We start from the raw sequence: 15,396 nt of genomic DNA, 5'->3' as shown, positions 1-15,396 counted from the left end.
AGGATAACAGTTTTACGTTATCCACATAACGTGGATAATAGTTTTACGTTATCCACATAACGTGGATAATAGTTTAACGTTATCCACATAACGTGGATAACAGTTTCACGTTACCCAACTAATTGGATAACAGTTTTACGTTACCCAACTAATTGGATAACAGTTTTACGTTACCCACATAACGTGGATAACAGTTTTATGTTATACACATGGTTTAAATAATGATTTTATATTATCCACATAATAAGGTTAACAGTTTTGCGTTATCCAAATAACGCGGATAGAGACGTGGATAGAAATTTTATGTTATCCACATAACGTAGATAACAGTTTTACGTTATCCACTAAACATGGATCATGTTTTCATGTTATCCGCAAAACATGAATAATATTTTTATGTTATCCAAATTACGTAGATAACAACCTTATGTTATACACATAACGTGGATAACTTTTTTATTTTATCCACATAAAATGGAAATTATTTTTGTGTTATCCACATAATGCTGATAACGGCTTCATGTTATCCACATAACGTGGATAGCAGTTTCATGTTATCTACATAACGTCGGTAGCAGTTTTATGTTATCCACATAATGTGGCTAACAGTTCAACTTTATAACATAACGTGGATAACCGTTTTGCGTTATCCACATAGCGTGGGTAACAGTATTATGTTATCCACATAACGTGGATAACAGTTTTATGTTTTACACATAAAGTGGATAACAGTTTTATGTTATCCACATAAAGTGGATAACAGTTTTACGATATCCACATAAAGTGGATAATAGTTTTACGTTACCCACATAACGTGGATAATAGTTCTACGTTATCCACATAACGTGGATAACAGTTTTACGTTATCAAACTAATTGGATAACAGTTTTACGTTATCCACATAACGTGGGTAACAGTTTTATGTTATCCACATAAAGTGGATAACAGTTTTATGTTATCCACATAGACAGAAAAAAGTTTTATGTTATCCATATAACGTGCATAACGGTTTTACGTTATCCACATAACGTGGATAATAGTTTTACGTTATCCACATAACGTGGATAACAGTTTTACGTTATCCAACTAATTGGATAACAGTTTTACGTTATCCACATAACGTGGGTAACAGTTTTATGTTATCCACATAAAGTGGATAACAGTTTTATGTTATGCACATGGTTTGAATAATGTTTTTATATTATCCACATAATAAGGATAACATTTTTGTGTTATCCAAATAACGAGGATAATAGTCTTATGTTTTCCAAATAACATGAATAATATTTTATGTTATACGCAAAACGTGGATAATATGTGTATCTTATCCCATTAACGTGGATAATATTTTTGTGTTATCGACATAACGCTGATAACGGCTTCATGTTATCCACATAACGCGGATAGCAGTTTCATGTTATCTGCATAACGTCGGTAACAGTTTTATGTTATCCACATAATGTGGCTAACAGTTCAACTTTATAACATAACGTGGATAACCGTTTTGCGTTATCCACATAACGTGGATAACAGTTTTACGATATCCACATAACATGGATAACAGTTTTATGTTTTCCATATAGAGTAGATAACAGTTTTTTGTTATCCACATAAAGTGGATAACAGTTTTATGCTATCCACATAAAGTGGATAACAGTTTTACGATATCCACATAACGTGGATAATAGTTTTACGTTATACACATAGACGGAAAAAGTTTTATGTTATCCATATAACGTGCATAACGGTTTTACGTTATCCACATAACGTGGAAAATAGTTTTACGTTATCCACATAACGTGGATAATAGTTTTACGTTATCCACATAACGTGGATAATAGTTTTACGTTATTCACATAACGTGGATAACCGTTTTACCTTATCCACATAGCGTGGGTAACAGTATTATGCTATCCACATATTATCCACATGTGGATACTAGTTTTACGTTATCCATATAGACGGAAAAAAGTTTTATGTTATCCATATAACGTGCATAACGGTTTTACGTTATACACATAACGTGGATAATAGTTTTACGTTATCCACATAACGTGGATAATAGTTTTACGTTATCCACATAACGTGGATACCAGTTTTACGTTATTCAACTAATTGGATAACAGTTTTACGTTATCCACATAACGTGGATAATAGTTTTACGTTATCCACATAACGTGGATAATAGTTTTACATTATATACATAACGTGGATAACCGTTTTACCTTATCCACATAGCGTGGGTAACAGTATTATGCTATGCACATAACGCGGATAACAGTTTTATGTTTTCCACATAAAGTGGATAACAGTTTTACGATATCCACACAACGAGGATAACAGTTTTACGTTATCCACATAATGTGGATAATAGTTTTACGTTATCCACATAGACGGAAAAAAGCTTTATGTTATCCATATAACGTGCATAATAGTTTTACGTTATCCACATAACGTGGATACCAGTTTTACGTTATCCAACTAATTGGATAACAGTTTTACGTTATCCACATAACGTGGATAATAGTTTTACGTTATCCACTAAACATGGATCATGTTTTCATGTTATCCGCAAAACATGAATAATATATTTATGTTATCCAAATTACGTAGATAACAACCTTATGTTATACACATAACGTGGGTAACTTTCTTATTTTATCCACATAACGTGGAAATTATTTTTGTGTTATCGACATAACGCTGATAACGGCTTCATGTTGTCCACATAACGTGGATAGCAGTTTCATGTTATCTACATAACGTCGGTAACAGTTTTATGTTAACCACATAATGTGGATAACAGTTTCATGTTTTCCACATAAAGTGGATAATAGTTTTACGTTATCCACATAGCACGGATAAAAGTTTTATGTTATCCATATAGCGTGCATAACAGTTTTACGTTATCCATATAACGTGGATAATAGTTTTACGTTATCCACATAACGTGGATAATAGTTTTACGTTATCCACATAACGCGGATAATAGTTTTACGTTATCCACATAATGTGGATACCAGTTTTACGTTATCCAACTAATTGGATAACAGTTTTACGTTATCCACATAACGTGGATAATAGTTTTACGTTATCCACATAACGTGGATAACCGTTTTACCTTATCCACATAGCGTGGGTAACAGTATTATGCTATCCACGTAACGTGGATAACAGTTTTATGTTTTCCACATAAAGTGGATAACAGTTTTATGTTATCCACATAAAGTGGATAACAGTTTTACGATATGCGCATAACGTGGATAACAGTTTTACGTTATCCACATAGACGGAAAAAAGTTTTATGTTATCCACATAACGTGCTTAACAACTATTATTTATGTTATGCACATAAGGTGTATACCAGTTTGTGTTATCTATATAACGTGGATACATTTTTTTATGTTATTCACATAACAAGGCTAATATTTTTATGCTATCCTCATAAAGCGTATAATATTTGCAAAATGTGGATAACGTTTTTTCGTTATCCTTTTTACCTAAATAATATTTCGTCGTTATCCATACAATTAAGTTAATTTTTTTTCTTGTATTTTCTTAAAGTTTCAAAGAAATTTAATTTTGCCTTTTTTATTTTTTTCAATTTATTTTTCCTTGTAAAAAGCATCATAAACTAAAGGATTTGAAATACAAAACACAACCGAACTACATAAATCCTATTAAAACTGAACAAAAAAAAAACAAGATTTACATAAGTTTTATAAACATTTCCTTAGATGATGATCTTAATGTTTTAGTAATTACAACAAAAGCCACAAAACACAGCAACAACAACATGACAACAGCAGCAACAACAAAAACCAAACAACACATACAAATTAATAAAACATTAGATGTATTACAAACACATAAACACCCACACAAGTAAATGAAAACTAAATACACAAAAACAAAATTGAATTGAATACTAAGTATTATATATACACAGAAAAACATGCATACATACATTATTACATATGCTACATACATACATATATACAAGAAAACGACATAACACAAGGATGTTAAGTAACAATATCACATAAAGAAACAATATATTCTAATTCACAAGTCTCCCTACCCAACATGAAAATCTTTTTCAAGGACCCTCCACCCACACAAATATACACTACAAAATACCAGCACTACACCTTAATTGTTATACCATCACACACACTCATACGCTCTTTGCATTTATCCCATATTTAAATATTGAAAATGTTAAAGTAATAACAATTAGGATTCAGAAGAGAATAGAGACAATTCGGTATGCCCAACACGTGTGGAATAGCTACAACCAGGTGTACACACATACATACAACCATAATACATGTTTTACGAATTGTTACGAACAACAAATAAATCCATGATGGAAACATTTGCAATGATATGGGCAAAGAAAGCATCTTCTAACCGTCAGGGATGGGAACTCAAGCAACGGCTAATAAAATTTGGCTGCCATCGTAGTAAAATGAGTTGCACGTCCGCTTTGCACACTGAATTACTAAATTTCTTATTTCATTGAATTAATGCGTAAATAAGCATTTCAATGGGCTAGTGTATGTATTAGTAAACTTAAAGTTGTCGATTTTTGCCCTTGGTTTGTTTATCAAACCCTTTCCATTAATTCATAATTTCCATCCCTGGCACTCATATATGTACACTGCAATATTTACTCCAAGCAATTGTCAAATGAAACATGTCAACAATGTTGCATTCAATGCAATTGTTATTGTCAACATAAAATTCCTATGCTCCCAACTCAGTCCCCCCCTTAGATTTCCACACCAATAAATGCAAATAAACAAATATCCTTTATGTCACTCCATGTCTCACACACAAAAACCATTAACATAACAATGCTCACTCTCATATCATCATAACACAGAGAAACTACATAAGCCCCACACTCATACTCTGCCACTCATACACACCGTTAAACTCCCCGTCTCATAACATTAATCAGAGATTAAAATAAAAATCAAGGTTTTATTCCTCTCAATTTGTTAAATCAAACATTAAAACGATTAAAAAACAAACAACAATAGTTTTTTTGAAATAAAAAATAAATCATTTAAATTTAAAACATCATTATCACCACAACCAACCAACCAAACAAACGAAAACTAAACTTTATATAATTATTTATATAAAAAAAGGAAATTATTATTCCCCCTCTCTTTCTCTCTCAAACAAACAACAGAAAAAATAAAACAAAAGATTGCAAACCAAACCAACCAACCAAACAATACAAAACCAAACAGAAAAACACATAAAATATCCTAAAAATGAATACATTTAATACTACTACTAAAAAAATACTAAAATACATGTAATACTTATATACTAACTATAAACGTACATATATACCTTAAAAAAAATTAAGAAATACATATTGAAAAAACTCAAAAATATACTTTTTTTGTTTAACAAAGAAAAAAATATTCAATAAAACTGAAAATTTCAAATCATACACCGTAAAAAAAGAGAAAAACAAAACAAAACTTGTTTTATTTCGCCACAAACGTTTCTACATACCAACCAACCAACCAACAAAATATTTGTTTTCCCAGCCAGACAACAAACAGACAAACGAATTTTTTTTGGTTTTTCATTTCGCAAAATTCCAAAACAGAAACAACCCGCCACAGACAGACAAGCAGACAGAACAAGTACAGCAAAACAAAACACAGAACATCATCAAAGCTACAGAACAATGTCCTTTTCAACACCCAAACAACAGCCCCGCCATCCCCAATAAGCTTCCTTTCGTTCAATTACAGACAGACAGTCAGTCCAGTAGATAGTTCGTTTTTTTTTTTTTTTTGAGTGTTTTGTTGTAAGGTTTTATTCAATCCTGTCATTTATCTCTCTCTTTCGCATCAATTCAATGAATTATTTAATATTCTTTGTAGAAATGTTTCTTATAGTTCCTATTTTGCAGTTAAAGTTGTAGTTAAAAGTTGTTTAAATTATTTAATAATATTGTTTATATATTTTAGGTGTGTTACTGGTAAAATTAGCCCAGTAACCTCTAGCAAGTTTTCAATTATTCAACTATCCAAATTTGAGAAAAAAGACAACATCAGACAATAATTGTTACGACCCAGCAAAAATACCCCTTACAAAACACCTTACTACCCATTATTTTAACTAGGGCACGTCGCGCAAAATACGTGATTATTTTTTATCACTAAAATAAGTAGTGAAAGAAATAGTCACGATTTTTAGCAACTATTTATTTTAGTGGCCAAAAACTAAGCACATATTTCTAAAATAATGGCTAGTAAGGTGTTTTGTTTTTGTAAGGGATATTTTTTGCCGGTAATATATGGAGTACGCAAACAAACCAAAATCTGTTAAGTTTAGACGTCTATAAATATATTGATTTTAAATCAAAGGTTTTCTGAATTGTCAGATTTTTGAAAGACCTCGGCCAAGAATGGATTTTTATGAGTTATTCGTCATTATATTTCATCAGACCTTCGGATAGAAGTTGAGACTTCCATATATGGACTGGTCGCATACAGGATAAATAACCGAAACCCTTTTTGTCTAAAAATAATTTATTTGTCGGGTTTTCAGAATTTCGGAATATTTCACATACATTTTTCATGTCCATAGGAACTTGGTATGCAAAATAACAGGCAATTCAGTTGGAAAAGAGCCTAAAATCTTTTAGTCACTAAAACTACTAGACCAACAAAACAATAATATATTGAAAGCAGATTTTCTCTCCAAAGAGAACTCTAAAAGCTGAATTACCAAACGCCCAATATACGTGAAGTCAGATGTTTCCGTCGTCTACTATAGAGTAGATGGCCCCTTTGCGTGGTCTACATTAGAGTAGATGTCCCTTTGGGTCGCCTACTGTAGAGTAGATGGCCCCTTGGGTCGTCTACTGTGGAGTGGATGGCCCCTTGGTCGTCTACTGCGGAGTAGATGGCCCCTTGGGTCGTCTACTGTGGAGAAGATGGCCCCTTGGGTTGTCTATAGGGTGTCCAAAAAACCGGTTTTTTCAAACGAAACGGTTTTCGGTTAACCGAAATTTTTAATTTTTTCAAAAACCGGTTTTCGGTTTTCAAAAATTTCCAAAACCGGTTAACCGGTTTAAACCGGTGTTGTAAAATAGGTAAAAAATGCTCATAATTGATAAAAATTTGTTTTAAAATTTGCGGAAAGGCGTAAATTAAGTATAACGACTTCGTTATTATATAATTATCTCATAATGTCCCTGTTATTTAATATTCAACCTCTAAGGGGGGACAGCAACATTAATACTGAAATTGTGATCTAAGAACAGTAAAAACCCTTACATATATAAAATTGTCTACCAAAAGAATTAAGTTTACATTTTATTAAGTCTGGATTCTCCCTCATGCGAGAACCTCAAATTATCGTGCCGGAATCAAACATGCATTTGTTATCGTTACCCTTTATAACCTTAAATTCGACAAGTTCTTAGTTTACTGTACTAATTCAAACCGTATGAGTAACGATATTCAAACTAACTTTGGATATTAAGTATACGCATATTTCATACATCGTTCAGTTGAACTAGATTGGTACTAGAGTTGTGCCAAAGGAACTATATGGAACTATCTAGTTCACTTCGCAGTTCCAATGGCCCACATTTTTTCTTTGAACAAACTGCGTATACTTACTATCACACGTTATATTTCATGATGTTACTCATACGTTTTGGAACTAGTACAAGGAACTAGGAACTAGATTACCCAACTCTAATTGGTACAACAATACATTTTACACAAACTATTTTTCAAATTTAAAGGTATCTGACATTTACAACTTGGCCCGTACCTTGTGTTTACTTTCAAGAATACAAATTTAATTTAATATTAAAAATATTATCATTTTTTTAAAACCGGTTAACCGACACAAATAACCGGTTTTTTCGGTTAACCGAAAATGACGTTTTTGGCGAAAACCGGTTTCGGTTTTGTAACTCAAAACCGGTTAACCGGTTTCGGTTTTGGACACCCTAGTTGTCTACTGTGAAGTAGATGGCCCCTTGGGTCGTCTACTGTGGAGTAGATTGCTCCTTGGGTCGTCTACTCTAGAGTAGATGACCCCTTATGTCGTCTACTCGGGTGGTCTACTCTCTCGGGTGGTCTACTGTAGAGTAGATTGCCACTTGGATCATCTACTGTGGAGTAGATGGTCTCTTGGGACTTCTACTGTAGAGTAGATGGCTCTTGGGTCGTCTACTGAAGAGTAGATGGCCCCTTGGGTCGTCTACGGTAAAGTAGATGGCTCCTTGGGCCGTCTACGGTAAAGTAGATGGCTCCTTGGGCCGTCTACTGTAGAATATATGGCCCCTTGGGTCGTCTGCTGTAGAGTAGATGGCCCCTTGGGTTGTCTAATGTAGAGTAGATGACCCCTTATGTCGTCTACTGTAGAGTAGATGACTCCTTATGTCGTCTACTGTAGAGTATATTGCCACTTGGATCGTCTACTGTGGAGTAGGTGGTCTCTTGGGACTTCTATTGTAGAGTAGATGGCCCCTTGGGTCGTCTACTGTTGAGTAGATGGCCCCTTGGGTCGTCTACTGTTGAGTAGATGGCCCCTTGGGTCGTCTACTGTTGAGTAGATGGCCCCTTGGGTCGTCTACTGTAGAATAGATGGCCCCTTGGGTCGTCTACTGTAGAGCAGATGGTCCCTTAGGTCGTCTACTGTAGAGTAGATGGTCCCTTGGGTTGTCTACTGTAGAGTAGATGGCCCCTTGGGTCGTCTACTGTAGAGTAGATGGTCCCTTGGATCGTCTACTGTAGAATAGATGGCCTCTTGGGTCGTCTACTGTAGAATAGATGGCCCCTTGGGTCGTCTACGTAGAGTATATTGCCACTTGAATCGTCTACTGTAGAATAGATGGCTCCTTGGGTCGTCTACTGTAGAGTAGATGGCCCCTTGGGTCGTCTACTGTAGAGTAGATAGCTCGTGGGTCGTCTACTGTAGAGTAAGTTGCCACTTGGATCGTCTACTGTAGAGTAGATGGTCTCTTGGGACTTCTACTGTAGAGTAGATGGCTCTTGGGTCGTCTACTGAAGAGTAGATGGGCCCTTGGGTCATCTACGGTAGAGTAGATGGCCCCTTGGGCCGTCTACGGTAGAGTAGATGGCCCCTTGGGCCGTCTACGGTAGAGTAGATGGCCCCTTGGGCCGTCTACGGTAGAGTAGATGGCCCCTTGGGTCGTCTACGGTAGAGTAGACGGCTCCTTATGTCACATACTGAAGATTAGATGACGCCTTGGCCCCTTGGGCCGTCTACTGTAGAGTACATGGCACCTTGGGTCGTCTGCTGTAGAGTAGATGGCCCCCTGCTTCGTCTACTGTAGAATATATGGCCCCCTGCTTCGTCTACTGTAGAATAGATGGCCCCCTGTTTCGTCTACTGTAGCGTAGATGATCCCTTGGGTCGCTTGCGTTGTCCACTGTATAGTGAATGGCCGTTTGGTTGTCTTCTGTAGAGTAGATGGCCCCTTGTGTCGTGTATTGCAGAGAAAATGCCTCCGTGCTTCGTCTACTGTAGAGTAGTTTGTCCTTTGGATCATTTACTGTGGATTAGATGATCGCTTGAGTTGTCTGCTGGGGAGTAAATAGCCCATTGGGCTCCATTTGGTTGACGTTTGATTCCCACTCCTCCTCTTGTTGGGAATCACTACTAGCCCATCCGGAAATATGGTCCATAGTATTTCAACACACCGTTTCCCTTACTTTACACCAACTCCTTAGGACAACAAACAAAATTCCTGTACAAATCCCCCGTGGCTTGTTTGCCAAATGTCATGAAATGTTACGAATATTAATCTGTGGTTAACGTTAATGGCAGCCATCAGTTATTCGGAGAACTTAACAACATAATGAACACTCGGCAACTGACATTACTCTTTGTGAAACAGCTCCAGTGGCCGCCGCCAGTTTTACACTCAACATGGGATCCCAAATTTCTTTTGAATTATATTTTTCCCATAACTTCAAGGATGGATTCACAAGAGATAAATTGGTTTATATGGGAACGTTTATCGTCACGGGAAAGTGCAGATCTCCAACAGTTTATGGTAACCATTCACAGCAGTAATTTAATTAATGACCGTCCACGATAAGGTCCTTAAGTGGCGACACTTTTATTTGAATTTGGTCATTTTGGTCTCGAGAATTCAGGATTTCAAGAAACCCCTGCAAATTCTTCAAGATTTGAATAGACGAAATTTCCACAATACATATCTCTATGTGGGCTACAGAAACGGCTCTTCCGACCTGTACGGCCTGACTAGTTTTCCACAATTCACGGTGGAATTGCGTACCGATTTAATTAGTTAGTCCATATTTACATTAGGCAACATTCCTTGCGGTAATTGTCAGTTTGTCGATGAGAGAGGGTGCTGAGAGGCAAAGGGTTACCATATGCCTCACCTCTCTCTCCTTCAAACTGACAATTGCCGCAAGGAAAATTGCCTAGTATAAATATGGACTTTCATAGAGGTTCTATGTCAAAATATATGTATGGTGGTTGGGACTGCATGGATTACAAATATTTGACACCTCTGCGTCAGAATGTGTCGTTTGTGTTCCGCTATCGTGATCGCCATGGCAAGCTGGCGTGGAAAGGCAGTTCGTATGTAATGATGGAATTGTTTATGAAATATGTCAATGCCTCTATTGAGGAATATGAAATGCCCAAAGATTCGCTGGAAGGTGAGATCATTGATATGCGTGCTGCCCACTCATATGCCCTTTTTACCTCGGATGATTATGTGGAAATCAGTTATCTCATAATGGTGGTCCGATGGTATTTAATGGTACCCGTATGGAACACCGTGTCGACTTTCTATTACTTTTTAAAACCCTTCGATAAGGTGGTGTGGTATGCTGTGTCATTGACCTTCTGGATGCTCTCCTTTGCAGATTGCCTTTGGATATGGGTCCATAGTAGAATCAATTCACGTGGTCTTGAATCGGAACATCACATTCTAATGTGGCATCTGAAAGATAGTTTTATGGAGAACTTTTGCTACATCCTTAACTTAGCCGCCATCAGGATAATACGAAATCCTCCAATTATGCGTTTTCTGTCCTATGCCACAGTGTGGTTCCATGGTTTCTTTTTAACAGCCAACAACACTTCTCTGCTGGGTTGTATTTTAACAGTGACTCTGTTTCGCGAACAGATCAAAAACATGGAAGAACTGATAAAGGTAAATCTGTCGGTGATGATAATCTATTATGAGTATGAGTTCCTTGTAAAAGGTGACCTCAAGTTGCCTTTGGAATTCTTGAATTTATTAACCCTGGTAGACACGGCCACATTCAACCAACATCAAATATCGTTGAACAAATCCTATGCCTACTTCGTGACAGATGACAGATGGCGTCTACTCAACATTCAACAAAACGATCTCAAATATGGCCTCTTCAAGCTGACTGATTTTTGTTTTGCCTCCAACTATGGGTGTTTTCCCATGGAACCAGATTCTCCGCTCAAACGTTCGTTGGAATACTTTATGCTTAACATCCGCTCACCAGGCCTACTGATGCATTATGAAAATATGGCCTTTGATAATGGCCTGCAAGCGTATGAACAGATGTTTCATCTGCTACTTACAGCAAATTCGGTTGGAAAATGTAGGTACATGCGAGAAAAGCGCGTTCAAAGTTGATTTGTTACTTACAAAACGCAATAAATTTTTCTTTCCAACACTCATATCTAAGTCAATTTTGTTCCGACCGAAATGCCACAACCCTCACACTGTCTTAGAATTTCATAAAAGTTTGGAAGAACTATTACAATGTTCAAATTTCACAACAACTCGGGTACTCCCTTCAAGAGTTGTCCTGCGCAATAGCCACTTTAGTTGATGGTCGTAGGTTTTTTTACAGTTTTAGGGTAATTATCGGAGGAAGTATTGACCATACCACCGTAATTAGATACATGTACACATTTTAAGAAAATACGAGAGCTGTCCCTCAACTGCACGAACCTGATCTATGCCTTGAAGAAATATTACGATATATATAACTTCTTTCGAGAGTTGTATTGCGCATTTTTGTGAGCGTGGTACTCAAAGGATAGGCCGATATGGTCGAAACGGATTAGACGAAACACACTTGGAATAATAATCAACAACCAAGAGGTACGTCTTACCTCGATAATCAAATAGATCACAACCAACTTTATACCAAGGTATTTGCACTATATCGTGTGGCATTATTTCTGGTTTTGTATTAGAATTTTGGTATTTGGCACAAATTTCACAATTTGACACAACATTTTCAATATCGTTATAAATATTGGGCCAGTATACCGACTGTCGAGCTAAATTTTGACATCTTACAACCCCCATGTGGCCTTCATGGATTCTTCCCAAAATATGCTTCCGAAGAGTTTTTGGAATCAATATTTGGTGATTTTTTAAAATAATGTCATTTAAGATACTCAGTTCGTCTTTAATTCGAAAATATGGCCTTGCATCTATTTCTACTTCTTTTTGATTTTTAGGCCAACCATTTTTAATATAATTAAATACTTTCAAAATTGTTTGATCATTTAAACTATGTTTTCTAATAAGGTCCATATCAGCAAACGGTGTCTCCATATGAGAAGCTATAAAGTTGCAATGTAATGATATTTCCTTATCTACCTCAGACAAAGCAGTATTATTTAAGGGTGCCCTCGAAAGAGTGTCTGCAATTTTCAAATTTTTACCAGGTTTGTAGATAACGGAAATGTCATAACATTGCAATCTCAGCATAAATCGCTGTAGCCTGGGAGGTATCTTATAAAGAGCCTTATTAAAAAGATTAATCAATGGTTTATGATCCGTCTCTACGACTACCTTAAATCCGTAAATATATTGGTGAAATCGTGTGCACCCAAAAAGAATGGCCAATAATTCCTTTTCTATTTGTGCATAATTCTTTTGAGTTTCCGTTAAGGAGACAGATGCATACGCAATAGGATGTTTATCATGTAAAATCGTAGCTCCCAGAGCATACTTCGAGGCATCAACTGACAAAATTATTTCCTTTTTAGGATCAAAATATGTTAAAACTGGTATCGATGTAATTTCTTTTTTAAGATTATCAAACTCTGTATCATGGACTGTAGTCCAATGCCATTGGGTTTCGTTTTTCAAAAGATCCCTTAAATTCTTATTTTTAAGGGAAAGATTTTCAATAAACGCACCCAAATAATTCACCATACCGAGAAATCTTTGTACATCTTTCACATTTTCTGGACGTGGCATTTGAAGTATTGCCTGAATTTTCTCATTGTCAGCTCTTACACCAGATTCGTCAAAAATATGTCCCAAAAACTTTATCTCTGACTTAAAAAAATGACATTTCGCCTTATTAAATTTTAAACCAACTTCCATAGCTCTTTTTAGAACAGCTTCCAAGATCTTCGCATGTTCTTCTTTGCTGGATGAATATATCAAAAAGTCATCAATATATATTATAACACCGGGTATGTCACCAAAAAGTTTTATCATCTCAGCATGAAAAATCTCTGGGGCAGCATTAATGCCAAAAGGTAATCTTAAAAATCGAAAGCGACCAAATGGTGTATTGAAAGTACAAAGCTTAGATGACTTTTCACTCAATGGGATCATCCAGAATCCGCTGTTAGCATCCAAAGATGAAAAATATTTCGAACCGTTCAATTTCGCCTTACATTCCTCAATATTAGGGAAAGGGTAATGTGGCCTTAGAATTGCCTTATTCAAATTTCTTGGATCTAAGCAAAGTCTCAAACTACCATTTGGTTTTGTAACCAGTACCACTGAATTCACCCACTCTGTTGGTTCATTTTCCGAAGTAATAACATTTAACTGGACCATTCTGTCCAATTCTTTTTTTAAACCGTCATGTAATTTAAAAGGGATCCGACGAGGAGGTTCTACCACCGGAACTACGTCATCTCTCACAATTAAATTACATTTGTTTTTCAAACAACCAAGACCATTCAATACATGCGAATACTTTTCAATCAATTCATTTATTGACAAGCTATTAATTTGTTTAATTATATTCATATTTATAGCAGTTTCAATTCCAATAATGTTCTTGCAATGTACATCAACAATATAGAATGTTGCAAGAAAGACCCGACCTTTATACGTGACCTCTATGTCTATTTTACCTAGCACTGGTATCTTTTCCCCACTAAATGTACATATTCTAACTTTAGACTTCTTTAAATTATTAATAATTTTTAAATTTTTTGCTGCTTCCAAAGACATCACATTAGCCTGTGCTCCTGTGTCAATTTGACAAATAACATTTTGATTTTGTATCATTACCTCGACATTCCATTCTTTAGCCTTTTTGCTCTCCTCAATTACAGCTCCAAGAAACAAATCCTCATCATCAGTGTCCTCATCAGCTAACATTTGGTTCACAAATTTCTTTTTGTTGAAACACATTCTTGCAAAATGGTTCATTTTACCGCAAGCATGACACTTAATTCCCTCTGCTGGGCATTTCATTTTATGTACCAACCCGCACTTCGTACAATGCTTGCTTTCCATGTTATGATTGTTGTTGTTATTTTCGTATCGGCTATTGTAATTATTAGTACTGCTTTCGCGGTGAGTTTTGGGACCTTTTCTTATAATGTTTACCAAGCCATCAACACCGTCGTCATTTTGAAGCAATGATGAATTTATTCTTGCTGTTTCCATGTTTTTGGCCAACATAACAGCCTTCTCCAAAGTGATGCCGTCTTCCGTTAAGAGTCTTTCTCTTATAAAAGAATGTTTTGAATTCAGGCCACAAATAAAAATGTCACGAACAAGTTGCGTTCTAAGTTCCTTGAACTCACAATTCAGGCTAAGGTTCTTCAATACTGTTACAAACTCATCCAAAGTCTGCTCTTCTTGTTGCTTGTAAGTGAAAAATTTATGCCTTTCCATCACTATGTTGCTCTGTGGAACAAAATATGACTGCATTTTGCTGACTAAATCATCATATTCCACCACATCGACATCAAGATTAAATGAGTTGAAAATGTCCAACGACTTACTGCCCAAATGATGCAATAATAGTGCAACCTTCCTCTCGTTGGGCTGCGATTCCAAATCAGAGGCACGCAAAAATATCTTAAACTGAGTGTGCCACGTGTTCCATTCTTTCGCCAAATTTGGTGCTTTTAGGTTTATTGGTGCCAATGTGGCCGCAAACAATTTGCCACCATTAGAACAGCCGGCTTCAACACTTCTGTCTTCCAAAGACATTTTTCTTTATTTTATCTGATATTTAATTATCAGAAATCACTCCTGACACCATGTTAAATGTTAATAATTAAAAGACGTCTGGTATCTTTAGGTTAACCACAATTAATGTGATGATTCTTTATTCAGATTGCAGAGATGCACTT

The 15,396-nt window shown here is 35.9% G+C and overlaps 2 protein-coding genes across 2 annotated transcripts; one reads left to right on the top strand and one right to left on the bottom strand.

Annotated features, from left to right (window-relative positions):
- The first annotated feature begins 10,486 nt into the window (after positions 1–10,486).
- On the top strand, positions 10,487–11,677 carry LOC141386931 (uncharacterized). The gene has a single exon (XM_073955830.1). The coding sequence runs from the start codon at positions 10,487–10,489 to the stop codon at positions 11,675–11,677; it is 1,191 nt and encodes a 396-aa protein (XP_073811931.1).
- A 2,582-nt stretch (positions 11,678–14,259) lies between these two features.
- On the bottom strand, positions 14,260–15,253 carry LOC141386929 (uncharacterized). Its single transcript, XM_073955829.1, has 3 exons — positions 14,642–15,253; positions 14,321–14,425; positions 14,260–14,277 (listed from the first exon to the last, which is right to left on the bottom strand). The coding sequence occupies exons 1-3, from the start codon at positions 15,251–15,253 to the stop codon at positions 14,260–14,262; spliced, it is 735 nt and encodes a 244-aa protein (XP_073811930.1).
- Between the last annotated feature and the right edge of the window lie 143 nt (positions 15,254–15,396).

The sequence above is a fragment of the Musca autumnalis genome, unplaced genomic scaffold, assembly GCF_047663935.1.
Source record: "Musca autumnalis isolate F117 unplaced genomic scaffold, ASM4766393v1 scaffold_5, whole genome shotgun sequence".
Taxonomy (NCBI): Eukaryota; Metazoa; Arthropoda; class Insecta; order Diptera; family Muscidae; genus Musca; species Musca autumnalis.
This window is presented reverse-complemented; position numbering and strand designations above follow the sequence as displayed.

Excerpts from the sequence above, each read along its gene's own strand:
- LOC141386931 (XM_073955830.1), top strand. The coding sequence starts at position 10,487 with ATGGACTTTCATAGAGGTTCTATGTCAAAATATATGTATGGTGGTTGG.
- LOC141386929 (XM_073955829.1), bottom strand. The coding sequence starts at position 15,253 with ATGTCTTTGGAAGACAGAAGTGTTGAAGCCGGCTGTTCTAATGGTGGC. Across the intron at positions 14,426-14,641 it reads ACGACGGTGTTGATGGCTTG|AAATTTGTGAACCAAATGTT; the intron begins GTAAACATTATA and ends TTCAACAAAAAG.